This window comes from Phodopus roborovskii, unplaced genomic scaffold (assembly GCF_943737965.1).
Source record: "Phodopus roborovskii unplaced genomic scaffold, PHOROB, whole genome shotgun sequence".
NCBI classification, from domain to species: domain Eukaryota; kingdom Metazoa; phylum Chordata; class Mammalia; order Rodentia; family Cricetidae; genus Phodopus; species Phodopus roborovskii.
The window spans coordinates 233,035-253,139 of record NW_026126007.1 but is presented as its reverse complement, the minus strand read 5'-3'; the positions used below and the strand labels follow the sequence as shown (position 1 = coordinate 253,139).

At 35.7% G+C, this 20,105-nt stretch overlaps 1 protein-coding gene across 1 annotated transcript in view; it reads right to left on the bottom strand.

Moving 5' to 3' along the window:
- The window catches only part of LOC127218269 (dystrophin-like), a 46,725-nt gene that overhangs the window by 10,042 nt on the left and 16,578 nt on the right, over positions 1–20,105 (bottom strand). Inside the window, exons 2-4 of the mRNA XM_051179303.1 lie at positions 19,224–19,316; positions 14,451–14,528; positions 2,958–3,050 (exon numbers count right to left, since the gene is read on the bottom strand). Of these exons, the coding sequence (XP_051035260.1) occupies positions 2,958–3,050; positions 14,451–14,528; positions 19,224–19,316 (264 nt within the window). The remainder of the gene's footprint in view (positions 1–2,957; positions 3,051–14,450; positions 14,529–19,223; positions 19,317–20,105) is intronic.

Sequence of the window (20,105 nt, the reverse complement as noted above, 5' to 3'; positions counted from 1 at the left end):
GTTTAAAATTCAAATAAAAAATTATAAAAAATAAAATCTTCAGAAAAAGAAATATAAACATATCCATGCTTTTCCTTTTTGACAGTGAGGAACTATTGTAAACATTATATCCAATGCTGTTAACACAGTAAATAGGACTGTTAAAATTTAACATCATGTTGTAATGATTTTAAATATTCCTACTGTGTGACAGGAATATTCCTGCAAATATTCCCATCCTATTAGTTTTTCATTGTTATAGGTATATTATGAATATACAAGATTGGCATAAGTTTACTACTTTGATGATGATTAAAAGGAATGATAAATTTCTATTAATAAAATTCTGCAGTTTATCAAGTCCAAATGGATCAAAGACCTCAACATCAATCCAGCCACACTGAATCTCTTAGAAGAGAAAGTAGGAGGTACCCTTGAACAAATTGGTATAGGAGACTGCTTTTTGAACATAACTCCAGGGGCACAGACACTGAAAGAAACAATTAATAAATGGGATCTCTTCAAATTTAGACGCTTCTGTAAGGCAAAGGACACAGTTGACAATACCAAACGGCAGCCCACTGACTGGGAAATATTTTCACTAAGCCTATATCCCACAAAGGGCTGATCTCCAAAATACACAAAGAACTCGGGAAACTAGGCAACAAAACACCAAATAACCCTATTAAAAATGGGGTACAGAACAGAAGAAAGAATTCTCAATGGAGCAAATCAAAAAGGCTGAAAGACACTTAAGAAAATGCTCCACATCCTTAGCTATCAGGGAAATGCAAATCAAAAAACTTTGAGATACCATCTTACCCCTGCCAGAATGCCTAAAATTAGAAACACCAGTGATGACTTATGTTGGAGAGGATGTGGAGAAAGTGGAACACTCCTCCACTGCTGGTGGAAGTGCAAACTCATACAGCCATTTTGGAGATCAGTATGGCGGTACCTCAGGAAAATGGGAATTAGTTTACCACAGGACCCGGCAATCCGCCTCTTAGGCATATACCCAAAGGATTCACATCCATGCAACAAAGACATCTGTTCAGCTATGTTCATAGCAGCACTATTTGTAATAGCAAGAACATGGAAGCAACCTAGATGACCCTCAATTGAAGAATGGTTAATGAAGATGTGGCACATCTACACAATGGAATACTACTCTGCAGAAAAAAATAATGATATCTTGAAATTCGCAGGCAAGTGGATGGCACTTGAAGAAACCATGCTGAATGAGGTAACCCAGTCACAAAAAGAGGAACACAGTATGTACTCACTCATATATGGATTTTAGAACTAGATCAAATGATCACCAGCCTATAATTCACATCACCAGAGGAACTAGGATACAAGGTGTATTCTAAGAGATTCATATAAAGTCCCTCACAGAACTGGGAAGGGACAAGTCCCCCAGAGCTCAGATGGGGGGAGGACAGCGAATGGAGAGAGAAGTAGGAGAAAATGGGGGGGGGAGAGGAAGGCATGTGCAACCAGGAGGATTGAGCCTGATTAGGAATGGAAGATAGGAAAGAGAGAGAGAGAGAGACAGAGACAGAGAGAGAGAACATAAAAGAGGGAGCCAATATTGGTTTGAAGGTAAAATTGAACACAAAGAAAGGTCGAGAGAACTACAAGACTGCTCCCAACTAACAATCTCAGCGTCCGTGGAAAGGCTATCATAAATGCCCTTCCCAGAGTGTGAGATCAACAACTAATTTCTCCATGGAGCCCTCAACTAATGCCTGTTGAAAATAGGAGCAAACACCCATACATAAACACTGAGTTGAACTAGAACCCAGAAACAGATGGAGAGGACAAGACCATGCGGTAGAAGCACATAGAGACAGCTTACCTGAACAAGGAGGAGCTGAGGGCCACTAGACTGATAGCTGGGAAACCAGCAGGGGACTGAATCAGTCCCCCCTGAATATGGGTCTCAGCCAGAAGGTCTGAGCAGTCTAAGAGACCTCAGACAGTGGAGCCAGGATGTATCCCTGGTGCACAAAAGGACTTTGCAAACATATCCCCCATGGAGGGATAACTGCCTTATTCTAGAGACAGGAGAGAAGCCCTAGTCCCTAATTCACAGGACCTGTCACATCTGCATGACCCCAACTGGATGGCATTCCCCTACATATGGAATTGTGGTGGGGGGATGGGAGGGGAGGGTGTGTAGAGTGCATGTGAGAGGGCAGAGAGGGTAAAAGGGAGGGAAGCAGGGAGGGAGAGCTGGAGGGGAGGGAGGGATGGAGGAAGGGAGGGAGAGGGGACTGGGATCGACATGTAAAATAATAAATTAAAAAAAATGATTTGACTCCAAAAATTAACTTGAAGAACAAGTTACTGGGGAAAAGGATTTCTATTTTTGTTTCCACAGAAAATGAAAAGATGTGGATTCCTTCCAGACTAGTGTGGTTTGATCACACCAGACTGCCTGAAACAGAGTACAAGCTGATCCTACATTCAAAACAGCTGGACAAAACAGCCCTACAGACTACAGCTAGGATATCTGAATCTTCTTCGAATCCCCCAAGACAGCGCCACTTACCAGCAGGAAGTAGTTTGGAAAGAACGGCGCCCAAATTCCCAAATATTGTGTATAAATATTTGTTTTCATTTAATTGGACTTTGTTATATAAAATTAAATAAAAAAATCATAAAAAATTCTGCAGTTTATGATGTACACATATTTGTTAAAATTTTTAGATATGTTGAGATTTTGTCTTTTTTGGCCAACCTTAACCAATGACAGAATAACAATTCCCATGCTATTATACCAGAACTTATTTTATAATAATCCCCATTATCTAAAATCACATTTAAATTTAACAGGCAATCCTATGTAGATAGCTAGTTAATGTTAGTAATATATGTGATTATTTTGTAGGTCAAAGAGATCAAAAAAAAAAAAAAAAAAAAGATTAGCAACAAACATGTTGCAAAAAGGCAATGTCTGGTAGTATATTTACCTGCCAGTGGAGGATGATATTCCAAATCAAAACAAGAGTCAGCTTATGATTTCCATCCACTATGTCAGAGCTTCCTATATTCACTAAGTCAACCTGATTAAAAACAGAAAAAAATATTTGAAGACTGGATAGCAAATGATTAATTGTAAATAAAACAAAACAGAAAAGGATAGCATTTAGCTTTTCTTAGAGCCTAAACAACAATACAGATTTTAAAATGTAATGTAAAAACAAAACTAAATGCATTTTAATTTCATAACCAAGTGCTTAGGAAATAAAAGATGAAAGCATTAACATATGATTAATATATGAACATATCACTGCATATTAAAGAGATCAGAGTTATCCAAATAAAGTAGAAAATAGTAATAATTCACAAAATATTACCTAAAGTTAAGCATACTGTCTACTATCAAATCAAGTAGAAACTTAAAAACAAACCACAATTAATAAAGTAAGTTTCATCAGTATTTCTATATATTATAAAAAAAATCTGAGTTGTTTTGACATGTATTTCCCCAATGGATAAGCATGTTGAGCAATTCCTTCAGTGTCTTTCAGCAATTTGAAATTCCTCTGTTGAGAATTCTCTATTTAGATCTGTTTCTATTGTGTGGAACAAATTGAGGAGTTTTTGTACTAGCTCTTCTTTGAATTTTGTGTCGAATTCAGCAATAAAACCATCTAGCCATGGGCTTTTTTTGGTTGGGAGAATTTTGATGACTGCCTCTATTTCCTTAGGGGTAATAGGTTTATTTAAATTGTTTATCTGTCTCTGATTTAATTTTAGTAAGTTATAACTATCAAGAAAATTTTCTAATTTTGTGGAGTACAGGTTTTTGAAGTATGACCTGACAATTCTCTGACTTTTCTCAGTGTCTGTTTTTATGTTCCCCTTTTCATTATGATTTTGTGAATTTTCATAGTCTCTCTCTGCCTTTTGGTTAGTTTGGATAAAGGTTTGTCTATCTTGTTGACTTTCTCAAAGGATACATTTTGTTTCATTGATCCCTTGTATTATTCTATTTGTTTCTATTTTATTGATTTTAGCCCCCAGTTTGATTCTTTGCTGATATCTACTTCTCGTGGGTAAGTCTGCTTCTTTTTGTTCTAAAGATTTCAGGTATGAAAGTTCTTGTTCTTCACTTTCTTTATGTAGGCACTTAATGCTATGAACTTACCTCTTAACACTGCTTTCAAAGATTCCCATAATTTTGGGTATGTTGTGTATTCATTTTTGGTGAATTACAATAAGTCTTGAATTTCTTTATTTCTTCCTTGACCCAGGGAAGATTCAATTGAACATTGTTCAATTTCCATGAGTTTGTAGTGTTCCGTGTTGTTGATGAATTGTAACATTAAACCATGGTGATCCAGAAGGATTCAGTGGGTTATTCCAATTTGTTGATGTTTGCTTTGTTGCTGAATATGTGACTGATTTTAGAGAGGGTTACATGAGGTTTTGAGAAGAAGGTATATGCTTTTTGTATATTTTCTATAGATGTCTGTTAAACCTAATTGAGTCACAACTTCTGTTATGTCCCATATTTCTCTGTTAAGTTTTTATCTCGTAGTGGTGAGAGTGGAGTGTTGAAATCTCCCAACATTAATGTATGGGATTTTATGTCATTTTACACTTGTCAGAACATCAAAGACACTAAACAAAGCTTATGCTGGAGAGGGATCACTCCTATGTTGCTGGTTGGAGTGGAAACTTGTATAGACACTTTGTAAATCAGTATGGTGGTTTCTCAGAAAATTGGGAATAGATATACCTCAAGACCTAGCAATACCACCCTTGGGCATATACCCAAAATATGTACATTCAAACAACATAAGCAGTTGTTCAACTATATTCATAGCAGTATTATTTGTAATAGCCAGAATCTGAAAGCAACCTAGATGCCCCTCAACCAAAGAATGAATAAAGAAAATGTGTACATATCCATAAAGGAGTACTACTAAGAGGCAAAAACAATGACATCTTAAATTTCACAGGCAAGTGGATGGAACTAGAAAAAAATGAGAAACAATAACAAAAAATCATCCAGTGTTAGGTAACCTAGGCATGGAAAAATAAACAGGGTATGTACTGACTCATTGGTGGATATTAGACATAAAGCAAATGATAACCAGCCTATAGTCCACAATCCCTGAGAAGCAAGGAAACAAGCAGGACTTAAGATAGACGGAGAATATATCACAACCCCCATAAGAAGGAGAAATAGGCAAAATAACCTGAGTAAATTGGGAGCATGCAGAGAGGGGTGTAGAAGAGTGGGGAGGGTAAAAGGGGAAGGCAAAGGAGAACATTAGAGATGAGAAGGGTCAACTTGGGAGAAGGTCAGAAAGGGAGAGCAAGGAAAGAGATACCTTGATAGAGGGAAACATTATAGGGTGAAGTAGAAACCTGGTACTAGGGAAATCTATAAGACTTGCCCCAATAGTGGGTACTTGAACTGACTTTCCCATATAATCAGATTTATGACTACCTTAATTGTCATCATAGAGCCGTCAACCAGTACCTGATTGAAGCAGATGCAGAGAACCATATCTAAGCACCGGGCCTAACTTCTGGAGTCTACTTGTAGAGGGGGAGGAAAGGAATCAAGACTATTTTGTAGAAACCTACAGAAATAGCTTACCTGAGGATGTGGGAGCTCACTGACTCCAGAATGACAGCCAGCGATCATGCATTAGATCAAACTAGGACCTCTGAATGCAAGTGTACAGTTTATGAGGCCATGGGTAGTAGAATTAGTATTTATCCCTAGTACATGAACTGGCTTTTTTGGAGCCCATTACCTATAAATAAACACCTTGCTCAGGCTAGATGGAGAATGAGGGCTTTGGTGCTGCTCAAAATGATGTCAAAGACATTTGTGATCCCCCAGGGGAGAACCTCATCCTCTCTTAGGAGTAGATGGGGGATAGGATGAGGAAATGGTAGGGGGACTGGGAGAATGGGAGGGAGAGGGAACTGGGACTGATATGTAGAATAAGATTGTTTCAAACATAGAAAAATAAAATAATATATAAAGCACTACCAGATTTTGCCATTTAACTTGGTTGCCCACCAGAATTTGATGGAAAAAAGCCTGATTCTAAAGATCACTTTTCCTGTTCAACATACAGATATCATGCTGGAATTAAGATGAAAATTTCCTCTCTGCCGAACAGCTTCCATAGTGTAAGAAGTTGCTATGCAGGCAGCTGGGGGAGAAAGGCCATCAATGGTCTTAACCAGCTTTGATGGTTAATGCTATAATACCAATTTTCTAGACTAGCTATACCCACTGGTTGAAAAGTGGCATCAATGCTATGGATCAGATGCCCACTCTGAAGAAGGAAATTCAAAATGGTACTGTTGGACCTGGTCATAGGCCCTGGCTAGGGAGGCAATAAACTCTAGCTTTTGTTTTGCTAAATGGTCAAGTTGTTAGACTGATACCTAAATATTTAAGTTTGTGCCAAAAGACTATTGTTGCTCTCAGTATTTCTCAGAGAATCTTCCTTTTTTGCAGTTTGTAGCAGTTAATTCAGAGATTCACAACTAACCAAAGTGCTCAGAATAATTGACTATTATTTTAGCCTAAATATCAACCCCTTCAAGACTCATGGAATACATTGGACGAGATGATGAAAGAGTTTAACATTTGGCTGTTAGGGAGGAGCACTATCTACAGGGCATGGCATGGCTATCACACAGCAGTTGTGTTTGTTTTCACAGTGCCAGGATTACAGACTTCTTCCTATATCACTTGGTTTCATGTGGTCATTGTCATATAAACTCAGGTATTCACTTATATACAACAAGATTTTTACCCATTTAGGCTTCTTCTATCCCCAGAAAATTTAAAATATGCCTTAAATATTTATTCTTAATTGAGACAAAAGGCTGAAAATACTGTAGAATTGAATTCTATGTGTCTCCTAATAGAGGGTGCTCACAAATAACAGAGTTAAGAATTAATAGAATTGAAATAATCAAAATATTTCTTCTCATTTGAAATTTATTCTGTATGCCTTCAGAAAGCCACAAACAAACTGATGCTCTAGATAATTATTTCAAGCTAGAACAGGTGGAAAAACAGGCAAAATCACTTCATAGAGTCATCCTATTTCACCAGAATTTGTACTATCTCTTGTTTGCTTTTCAGTACCATAGCCAACATTATTACAGATTAGCTTTGCGCTCAACAAATATAGTATTAATAGCATTACTGTATTTAGAAGTGGTTTCTTCTCAATATGTGGGTATTTTAATTAAATTATTGATAGCAGGGGAAATGTTGTGCTAAAACAACTCCAACAAAGAAATGAAATCAGATCATAAATATGGTGTGTATGTTCTACAATGACCAGGTATGTGCAGAATTCAATTGGGGATAAAAGAACAGATATAAGTTGCTATACCGCCTCAAGAACACTTAAGGCTCCCCCTTTCTTTCAATTTCCTCCTTCAAAATGCTTCTGTCTCTGTTCCCATATCTAGATCTCTTTCTCTCTGGCCACACCTCCTTTTGTACTAGGACCTGTGGTTGCCCAGATTATACCTTGTAAATAAGACTCGGAAATGTCACCATCACTTGACATGCCAATGTCAATGCATGATGTATCACAAGGCTCTACCCCTGGATCAAAAGCTATAGGTAATTAATGACTGCTATGGTGGTTTGAAAGAAAAAAATGCCTCCTAAGGGAGTGGCACTATTAGGGGGTATGGCTTTGTTGGAGCAGGTGGGGACTTGTTAGAGGAAGTGTTTCATTCTGAAGGTTGGCTTTGAGGTCATATTATATGCTCAAGCCAAACCTACTGAGACAGTTCACTTCCTGTTGCCTTTGGATCAAGATGTAGAACTCTCCAACACCATGTCTGCCTGTATTCTACCATACACCAGCTACCATGCTCCATGCCATGAAGACAATGGGCTAAACATTGGAAACTCTAAGCCTCCACATCAATTAAATAATTTCCTTTATGAGAGTTACATGGTGGTAGGAGGAAGAGAAGGGAAGAAGAGGAAGGGGACGAGAACATCATGAAGGATCAGGGTTTAATCATAATAGTTTAAAATAAGAATCCACGAATTTGAGAGGTGGTGGGGTCACATTAGTATTTTTTTTAAAGAAGGGGTATAGAAAAAAAGAAAACATGAATTAATTTAGTTTGAAGCATTAGAAATAAGCCTCACTAACATTTTTAATGCCTTAGGGGAGATGCATATATTGTTTCCTGGTTGACATAAACAGCCTCTGCCTCTGATCTGCACACAGAAGTACTACGGGCTCAAAAGTGAACGAGTTTCTTATTTTCTCAGCAAGGTAATAAAATGGTCAGCATAAGGATTTTCAGTATACATGGTTTTAAAACCTACCCAGAAAAATAGAGTAAGAACAACTAGTTTAATATACTATATGCTGCCCTACTTTCACCTAAGCCCACATATTTGCTCACTTATTCTTTTTATGAAACAAATGCTCTGCCTATGCTTTTATATCTCCCGTTCCCACACACCCAATGTTTATGACTGAATTGCTCCAATAAACACCACTAGAATTATATTAGAGTGTTGGTTAGAGGAGATACAATTCACCAAGTCATTGTTTGAGAATAAATACATTTTTGATATTGTATCTTGTGTTGTACTCTACCAAAGCCATAACTCTTATCAAGTTAACAATTTCCATATGTGCTTTAGAGGTAATAATGGTTATTATTCCCCTAGTCACTCCATGAATCACTACCCATGGTTAACTCCTTCAATGATAGCCATTTATGGAAACAATCCTCAATTGTAGTCTCTTTATGTGTTTGAATCTATTTTAGTTAGCACCATAACAAAAAGCAAGTTGGGGAGGAAAGGGTTTATTTGACTTATACTTATACTTCATCATTTCTGTTCATCACTGAAGGAAGTCAGGACAGGAAAACAGGATAGGATCTGGCAAGACAGGTGTAAAGATGTAGGCATTATTCTGGAATGCCCCCTCTCACCTGGAAGAATGCATTCAGGCAATACCCTGTTCAGATCAGGGTTCCATGGTTGTGTATTCTGCACACAGGTGCAAAGGACCCCTTTAAAAGAAAGAATTGTGCCCACGTATGCTCTCTTCATCGTTCTTTCTTTCTGTCTCTTTCCTGCTGTTCCCTGTCTCTTTCCTGCTGTTCCCTTGGGGCAGACAGGACTTTTACTCCGCCCCTCTTCTCTTCTATCCTATGTGTGTCTCTTTACCACTTTTATGTTTCCTTCCCCCTTTTCCTTTCTAATAAAACTTCTCACTAAGCTCTGTCTGAATGGAATGTTTTGTCCCCAACCTTGGTCACCAATGCCTGCCATGGAATCTACCAAGGTTCCTCACATGATTTATCATAACTTTGGTGCCATGATTTGGATCAGGATCTAATGAATACACAATGATGGGGAGCTGTTTACTGGCTTGCTTCCCATGGATTTCTCTGTTCACTTATAGAACCCAAGAACTATCAATTTTGAATGTACCCTCCCCCATTGATCATTAAATTCAAAAATGTCTTATAGTTACATTTCAAGCAGCCAATTTCCTTAGCTGAAACTTCTTCTTTGAGGCTCCTTCCTCTGATGACTCTGCTTTCTGTCAAGTTGACCACTCTCTACTTGATTCATATCTAGGTTATTTCTAGGTTCTGGATATTATGAATAATTCTTCTGTGAACATTGTTGAGCAAGTGTCTTTGCGGTATGATTGTGTATCTTTTGGGTATATGCCCGAAAGTTGTATTGCAGTGTCTTGAGGTACGGTGATCCCCAACTGAGAAATTGCCATACAAGTTTTTACTCCCACCAGCAATGGAGGATTGTTCCCCTCTCTTCACATCCTGTCCAGCATAAGCTGTCATTGCTGTTTTTGCTCTTACCTATTCTAATCTGTATAAAATGGAATCTGAGTGGTTTTGAATTGCAATTCCCTGATGATTAAGGATGTTGAACGTTTTTTACCTGTCCTCCTCTCATTTGAAATTGTTCTGTTGAGAATTCTCTGTTTAGATCTTTCCCCCATATTTAATTGGATTATTTTGTAATTTGATGTCTAGTTTTGTGAGTTCTTTGTACATTTTGTAGATCATCCCTCTGTTAGATGTGGGGTGGGTGAAGATCTTTTCCCAATCTATAGAGAGTCCTTTTGGCGTGTTGAATGTGTTCTTTGCTTTACAGAAGCTTCTCAGTTTCAAGATGTCCCATTTATTAATTGTTGCTTTCAGTGTCTGTACTACCAGAGTTTTGTTTAGGAAGTGGTCTACATTTTTTATGTTGTTGTACATTGACTAAATGATGGTTATTTTATTCTATTATCAGAAAATATGAAAATCTACAGCAATCAAACTTGTGGGGTTTTTTTTTTTTTGTTTGTTTGTTTGTTGGTTGGTTTGTTTTATTGGTTTTTTTTTTTTTTAGTTTTGTTTTGTTTTTGTTTTTGTTCATTGTTTTATATTTCAAGACATGTTTTCTCTGTGTAACAGTCCTGGCAGTCCTGGAACTCACTTTGTAGACCAGGCTGGTTTCAAACTCACAAAGATCTACTTGCCTCTGCCTACTGATTGCTGGGACTAAAGGTGTGTGCTACCACCACACAACTTGTGATGTATTATAGATTAACTTTCAAATGTTAAATGTGACAAAGACACTGCATTCACTAATTCAACTACATACTAAAATTCTAAGTTTGCATTTTCACATCTTTATGTTAGCCTGTTATGACCAGATGAGCTGAGAAATGATGAGAGATGTCATTCTGTAAATATGTTTTTCATACTGGCAAACAGCAAAGCAAGATATGTGGGAATAGGAGACAAGGAGGATTGGAGGAAGTAGGAGGGAGGAGTCAACATGGAGAGTCTGGATAGAGCAGGATGCCAGCCCGACTCTCCGGTAAGATGAGACCATGTGGAAATACTTAGATTAATAGAAATGGGTTAATACTTAAGAGAACGGTAGCCGATAAGAAACAGGTAACTGACCAACCACATTATATCTAATACAGAGTCTCTGTGTGTTAATAGGGGCTGCAGCCGCAGTGGGTCCACACCGACTGTGGGGGGGGACCCATGCTACTTACATATGGTGCTGCAATGTGGCTAATAAGAATTTCTACTTAAAATTTAACAAAAGCTAAAAAATGCTTTTAGAAACAAAAGAACAATGATAAGCAAGGCTTCTCGATAGCAGCATGTATCTCGATTGGACACTGTTTTGCTAGATGCACGCAGAGATTTGTGCGGGTCCTTTAAGGGAGATTTCCTTTGTCAGCATAAGGGGCAAAAAAAAACTGCATGGCTTATAAGAAACTCTGCTAACAATTTATTGGTGTGTACCAGAGCTGGCAATGACAATGACCACATTTCCAAGCCGGCAACATGGTGTTGGATGGCAGCATAGACCAAGGCAGTGAGCACAGCTCTCAGTTCTGGTGGTAAAATAGCTGCTGCCATCTTGGATAGACCGCAGCTAACACATCTATGACTTTAATTTTAGCAATGTTGTTGTTCGCCAGATAAAAGACTAATGGCTACAAAAAAGGTAAAGATTTACAGTAAAGACAGATTCACATTAAGAAATCCTCTAAAGGTTTACAGTGATTTCTAAAATATTTGTAGGCTTGGGAGAGAAAAGAAATAAAATGTTTTTAAAAAGACAGAAGGAGCTGGGTGTGGTAGCACACGCCTTTTATCCCAGCACTCAGGAGACAGAGGCAAGCAGATCTCTGTGATTACAAAGTAAATTATAAGACAGATAAGAGTTACACAGTAAAACCCTGTCTCAAAAAAAAATAGTAGTAAAAAAAAATCAGAGTAATAAAAAAGCCACATTAAGATGGAGAAAATCTGGATACTGTATGGTATTATATTGTTTTTGGATTGTTTAACTGCTGAGGAAATAACAACTGTTAAAACAAATGCTGCTGGATCAATCCAATTTATATATTTTAAAAATTCTTTAACTTCAAAATTTAAGTCTAAGGACAAGTTACTGGGGAAAAGGATTTCTATTTTTTATTTCCATAGAAAATGAAAAGCTGTGGATTCCTTCCAGACTAATGTGGTTTGATAAAGCCAGACCCCCTGAAAGAGATTTCCTGGTGATCCAACATTCAAAACAGCTTGAACAAGGCAGTCTTGCAGACTGCAGCCAGGGTTTCTATGTCTTCTTAGGATCCCCAATGACAGTGCCCCCTACCAGCAGGAAGCAATTTGGAAAGAACAACGCCCAAATCCCCAAATATTGTTTATAAATGTTTGTTTTCATTTAAATGGGGTTGGTTATAAATGGTTAATGACCACAACCAATCTCTTTTTAAAGGTAAAAAGGGATTATGGTTTAGATATGAATACTTTGTTTTGGAATGGATTTTCATTTATTTATACAATTTTGTGATATGTATATTTCTCCTCTTGTTAAGGTATTGTGTAGAAATGTAATGTATAATTCAATACAGATTATAGATAGTACCTATGATAGTCAACTATTATAGTTAAGTTAGTTAAGATTTCTACATATATAGACAGCTATTTGAGATAAATATGCATTCTTCAAACCTTTCAAAGACATACATAATATGGCATTTAAAACGGTTTAGGGTTTTTCTTAGCAGTGAGACACAAATGCTCCTGGAAACACCACCTGTGTCAGAAAGGAAGATGGACATTGAAGAAACGTGTTATGAAATTTACTTTCAATATGGCAAGACTAGCCATTTGGACAAGATACTGCTCTTTCCTGGACTGTTTGACTTTATGCTGTATAAACTGGACATGCAGAACCCACAGAAGAGTGACTGCTGATTTAAGATGGACATTGCAACAGAGTTCCTGCTTCATGGAAGAGTCTGCCAGACAGTCTGCAGGACACAGAGAAAAGTGACTAACAAACTGCCAATACAAGGAAAAGTTTAACGATTTCTGCTTTGCTGAAGAGTCTGCCAGGCACACTATGGCCTATGGGCTGAAGATGGAAGATTACAGAAGAACTTCGGGTGACTGACCAGGCAGTGAGTTGTCTCTGTCATTTCTAGTGTTTAAATATTATGCTTCTTTGGTCTTTGAAGGAGCAGAAGACAGATAGTATGGTTATAGTTTTCCTTACTTAGGATTAAAAATAAGCTACATATAGGACTTCAGATTCACAAAGATAGGATAGATGATGGAATATTTTCTTCAAATCTTGCTAAATGTTAATGGACTAAATAGTGTTAACTGTGATTCTTACTTGATAAGTGTTGTGTTATATATTTTGCTTTGTTAATGTTAAAACCCTTCTTATTTTAGATAGAAAAGAGGAGATGATGGGAGATGTCATTCTGTAAATATGTTTCTCATATTGGTTAATGAATAAAGCACTGTTAGCCAATAGGAAAGGAAGATATGAGGGACTAGGAGACAAGGAGGAAAGAGGAAGTAATAGAGAGGAGTCAGCATGTAGAGACAGAAGAGAACAGAGGTCTCAGCCCCACTCTCCAGTAATATGAGACCAAATGGAAATACTTAGATTAATAGAAATGTGTTAATACTTAAGACAGAGCTAGACGATAAGAAATAAGTAACTGGCCAAAAGTGGTATATCAATTTCTGTGTCTCTGTGTGTTATTTGGGGCAGGTGTGGTGGTGGGTCCAGGCCAGTGGGGAAAACTACTTGTATCAGAGAAACATATGCAGGACTGTACATTATTACAAATCCATTATGTTACATTTATTTTAAGATTATTAGGTAATTTTTTTTTAAAAAAAAAATCACCTTTTAAAGAGTTGTATGTAGTAGGAAAGGTACCAAAAGTGTATTGTAAATGTACTGGTCAATTAGAAAGTTTGTGGGAATTACTACAAAGGAAAATATATTGTCTTGCAAGGCCATTATGAAAATGATAAGATCAAGTTTTCTCACATGAGAATAGATTTTTCTCCTGATCACTCATTTAACTATGATTGCTTACTTTTTCTACTATATCATATATATTTTATCTGCATATACTAAACCAAAAATTTTCCCCTCAGCTAGAACAGTAGTTGTTTTTCTGATAAATGCATATATTTGATGTATTCTTAGTGACTGTTAGCTTAATTCACATAAAGTACATTATCATTAGTTTGACCATGTGGAACAATAGTCAGTAAGCAAAGTATCTTTTTTGTACTAACAGTAATTTATGAAGGACCTGATTTGCCTACTAAAAATATCTGCATGAAGCAACATCTAGAAACAACACAAAACCTATACTAGGTACAGGTCTCACCTTTTTTTTTTTTTTTTTTTTTTTTTTTTTTTGACTGTATACATTGGCTTCCAGGATTATATTAACTGCAAGCACATACAAAGGAAGTAGCACATGGGCTCTGAATAAGAGTTTCTGTGATTTACAAGAGAGCTTAAGAAGCCTTTTCTACATCAGGGCTGAAGCTCTTACTCAAACATTAAAAACACTGTTTCATGGTGTGCAGACCCTGTTCATGTCACCACTTACATTATTTTTTTGTAAGACCTGCAGCGCCTTGTTGACATTGTTCAGAGCATGGACTCTTGTAGATCCTTTTTCTTTGGGCTAAAAAAAAGGAGAGAAATGCTGTTTACTATGGAACAAAGAGACAAAAAAATCTACCTGAAAAGCCAAGGATGTATAAATTTCACTTTTAAGTTTGAATATTTTACATTTAAATGAATACATACTGTGAAACATTTATTTTAAAAAAGAAGTTTCAGCATTGTGTTTATTGTCCTTGGTATAGCACATCTTTAGCATAAAGAATCCACTTCCTGGGAAAGAAAGCACATTTTTTTTTTTTTTTCCTTTACGGTACAATCTGGGATGATTACATATTCTTTTTTTTTTTTTTTTTTTTTTTTTTTTTTTGCTCAGAATGTATTATTATAAGTCCATCAATGATGAAAAACATTAACAAAAAGTAACCAGTAAGATATAAAAGTAAGTTTATTTCTCTACTTTTTCAGAAAAGTTTGAAGAAGATGTGAGACTGCTGGGTTGTGTAAATTCACTGTCTAGCTAACCATACATGCTGATGTAAGCAACCCTAATTTAAATCAGTAGATCATAAATGAGTGGGGGAGGGATAATAGAAAAGAATAAGAGGGAGGGAACCAGGAGGTAGAAGTGGATGTAAGTCTGATCAAAATACATTGTTTGAAATTGTCACATACATCACAATAATGTACAGAAATATCAAATATATAATATTATATGGTCAATAACACAGAGCTCTCCCATGCAAATGGTCAGTCATTGTGCAGAGAATGAGAGTCTCTGAGGTGCTCAGAACTAAATGGGACTTATTACATGTCTTGCCCTAATTCCAAGAAATATTTCCAGAAGAGGAAAGAATTAGAACATAAGAGCCAGAGGTTTTTGATAACAAGAAAAATCATGTTTTCCAGACACAACATGGCCAATGCCCATTGGAACAAACATGCACTGATTGTGAAAACAAGTTCTGTTCAAGACAATATCTCAATATAGAAGAAAAAGGTGGACATGAAATTCTACTACTAGCTGCAGAGCTATTGCTATTTCATAGCAGCTGGGAAAGGAAGACTGCTTTTTCATTAATGATTTGATTATTCCTAAACTGTCTACATACTAGGACAGGTCTTACTCCCAAGACTAGCTTGGCAATAGAAACTGGGATCAATGCAGAAAGAAATGTAAAAAACAATGATTTTTAAAATTTGGTAGGAAGGCTTAGGGGAATGAATAGGTTAGTAATGGCCAGAGTTGGGGTGGGAGAATAAATATTTTCAAAATGCATTGTATAAAATACTCAAATAATTAAGAAACATTGCTAAAATATGTAATGATTAATAATAAGATTATTTCTTTGAGTACTACCTAGTCAATCTATAGAATTCATAATTTCAATAAACAGGGTTCTTAGTTTATAAATTTGTCCCAAAAGTTATATTCCCATCCTTTAGTTTTAACAATCACATAACTAATTAAAATATACACATCATCTCATTTTTCTTAATTGACTAGTTTTAGAAATTCTATTGTTATGTTGCTGGTATTTATTACCAACTTATTATTTTTGTTGGTCTTCCCTTAATGCAAGGATTCATTAGCTATCCCCAAGCTACAACAGAAAACCATTTCCTATTCATAATTTCTTCTTGATATCTTCAACAATGACATAGTTGGAACAAACCACCTACCAAAAGCAGTGATTATACAGCTCTCACTTCAACTTTAGGAGGACTAATGTTTTGTAAAAGGAGTGACCTCCAAAGCCTGTGCTTAGCTTTCTGCTCTGCCACATTTGGACTATATGACTTTGAGAAATGTCTTAGTGTCCCCATACTCCAGTTTTCTCACCTGTCAAAAATAAAACAGCTGTTCCACAACTTTAAGTATGACTGTATACTAAAAATGTGTTTAGATGGGGGATTTTAACAAAAATCATTCAGATGTAGGGTGTATGGTGTTTGTAATACAGGCAAAGTACCTCACATTATTATTAAGTAAATTGCAATGCTAATTGTTAAATACCAATCACACATGTAATTATCCTAAACTTAGTAATTAACAGGTATTTGCAGAAATTGTCAGTTGGAACAAGGCTCCATTTCTTTCTCTGTGCATATGAGGTCAGAATTTTCATATTTATTTTCTCTTCTCCTGTCCCTACCCTTTATATGTATAGAATAAATGATGTAAATTTTTACTTTTTAACTTTATCCTGTGCTTTCCATGAGTCTCCTCATCCTTCTCAAGACTTCCATATCCTAGAGAATCTTACTCTTTGAACTGGCTGTACAAACTTCCAACATTTACCTTAATCTCTAAGTTAACTTTACTAACAAATACCCTTTGTTAAAGACATATATGTCTTGTTCCTTCAACTTCCTTCATCTCCAAGATAGCCTCATTAAAGGGAATCTGCAATTTTCATATCTAAGAACATTTAATCCTTGAATATCTAAGTAAAAAACAGCCTGTATTTGAGTGTTTTCCCACATATCACCATGAAGAGCAAGAAAACAAAGGTATAGAAACATCTTTTTAAAGAAAAGCTTTGAAATATCACCATAAATGTGCAGATAATGAAAACAGGTTATGAAATAATAACCTTAAACAAACAACTGAAAGACAGTGAGGTTTATTTATTTCTTTATGAACAGAACTGACTGCATGAATACAGATTCCAAGGCACTTATTTCTCTATCAATATATTAAAACACACACATCTGCATGTATGCTTATATATATAAAGTGTACATATATTGAAATTAAGACTAAGCCTACACTGTTCCTTCCAAATGACTGTCTGACAAAATTTTAAATGTGAAGAATTTGATTATTTTATTTCAAGAAGTCATCAACCCAAGTTAAAAGTTCTTAAAAATGTATCAAATATACAAATAGGTAACAACCATGTAAGTAACATTACACAGATTGGATATATTATATTAAGAAATATAATATAATATAATATAATATAATATATGCATTAACAATTAGTGAAAAAAGAGGCTATGAATTTGAGGGAAAGTGTGAAACAGTATATGGCTATATTGGAGGGAAAAAGGAAAAGGGAGAGATGTAATAATTATGTAATAATCTCAAAAGTAAATGGGTAAATAAACTATTTGAATAAATGTACCAACATATTATTAATCATATATAGCTATTGAAGTTCATTAAAAATGAATGCATAATGTATCTTTTTAGTATAACTACAATATTTTAAAATCACTGTCATAGCCCTGCTTACTTTATGGAGCAAAATATTATTTCAGCAAATTAAAGGCAAAAATAAGTTCAATGGAATTTAAGAGTGAGAATTGAATTTTAGAAATTTGTTTACAAAAAGTTTTCAATAGCAAGCAGAAGCAAATGTTTTTCAAGGACTCTCAGAATATATAAAAGCACAGAAAGCAAAATAGGTAAACAATATAACAAAGCAAAATTCTGGGCAATGTCTAACAGAACAGGGACCAACTTGGCTTGGTGTAAGTGAATTGCAGGAGGCAACTCAGAGATAGGATTTGGGCCAGATTAACTTTGATGGACAGCTAGAGTTTCTTTGCAAAACCTTCATACATGTTGGGGGGGGAGACACTCATGTATGCACATACTTAAATGCACACGCTGGAAATCTATGGTAAGGAAAAAAAGATTAAAACAATAATTGAAAAAGACTCATGAGAAATGCAGAATGGATGACTGTACATAGACTGGAGTCTTAAACCCTACTTATAAGGATGATAGAAATCTAAAAATAAAAACTTTAAGTACAGAGAAATTTTTTCCATAATGAGACTTTCATCAACTGAATTCTTCTGTGACTTTAGTGACATACAAGATTGTATAATCATGCTATCACCCTCATAGGAATGTTCTAAAATTATACGAGTTAAAAATTCTCAAAAGGAAATTAAATTTTCATCTCTTAGGCTTTTGGGTTTAAAAATATATGAAAAATACAAAATAACACAAAGTTTAAAGTATTTATACATAAAATCCATTATACAATTATTCCTTATGAATGAGTTTTTTAAAGTAAAGTCATTATTGCTTATTAATTAAGAGACTATATTGCTGAAAATTTTTACTTTATTATTTACTTTATTATTCTGCAACAAGATAGACAATGCCATAATGAATATTTTAATATGCATTATTTAGTTCAGTAATAAGTACTAAGTACTTTATTGCTTATCTGAACAATACATTGATGACGCAAATAAAACTGCTTCTTTCAGTTCTGACACTTTATTGAGGTTACTGAAAATTTCAAAATAAATTTCCTGGACTAAAAAGATATCTTAGTGTTCAAGTGTGGGGACAAGAATATGAGGTCCTAGCATGTATGTAGTAACCAAGTAGGCATTGTAACCTGTTTGTAATCACATGGATCAGGAGGCAGAAACAGGGACAACAGAAGAAAGCTGACTGAATGGAGGAGCAGAACTGATGAGGTCTAGGTTCAAGTGAGAGATTCTGCCTCAATCATAAAGTAGAGAGCAACTGAGGAAGATATCCAAATCCAACCTTTTGTCTCCACACACACATGTAAAAATGTGCTTTTATGTCCACATATAAATGTGCATTCAGTCCAACTACAAATACATGAGTAAGAAAGAAAAGAAAGAGAGAAGGAGGGAGAAAGATAGGGAAGAGAGAGAGGAAGGAAGAGAGGGAGGGACAGTGAATGGAAGGAAGGAAGCAAGCAAGGAAGGAAGAAAGGAAGGAAGGAAGTGCAGATAGAAGAAGGAAGATTCCTACCAGTTTTTGTCCTGTCAGGCCTTCCAGGAGGTCTAGGAGGCGTTTCCCATCCTGCAGGTCACTGAAGAGGTTGTCTATGTGCTGCTTTCCAAACTGAAATGAAAAAACATAGCCACTTGTAGAAGAAATCACAATTTTTATTATCTGTATCTATGATGAAGTCTTTGGAAGTTTACAACTATATTTAAATGTATTTGATGTATCTAATTAATAAGTAACCAAGAGTAATGGATGAACAAGAAAGCCCAAGTTGATAAGCAGAATCAATGAAAATAACTTTAGGACAAATATATTTGAACTGTTAATGATGGTAAATTGAAAAGTCAAAGCATAGTTCATCCAATTAATCTGTCAGATTGTTAAACATCCTTTGTCACATTTTGTACACAATTATTCAGAAGTTCCTGTTCTCATTTTAAAACAAATCATATTTGGTGAAGATCTGGTTTATTTAGTTAGTTAGTTTTAATCCTACTACACCTGGTAATCTCATGTGTTCTCCCACCCAAGTACCCAATACCTAGCTAGTCTTTCATCCAGGTATCCACATATCTAACCATGCTTAACTTTTGGAATCAGATGACATCAATGGTGTTCAATATGGTATAGCTGTAGATGGAAAATCTGTTTCAAACAGGGTAAAATCAGTCTACTAAGACGTTTTACTTATTTTTCTAGGGTATTTCCTTAGAAATTCCATTAAAGAATCTAAATTTTCTATAATCACTAATAATTCCTAAAATTCTTAGAGTAACTACTAATGGGAGGCATGGAACTGTGCAAATGGATCTAATCACCGTGGTATCATTTCTGTCATTTTAACATAAATGTGTTCATCTCGAAGGAACAGGTGAGACAAAGAATTTGACTATGCATCTCCTT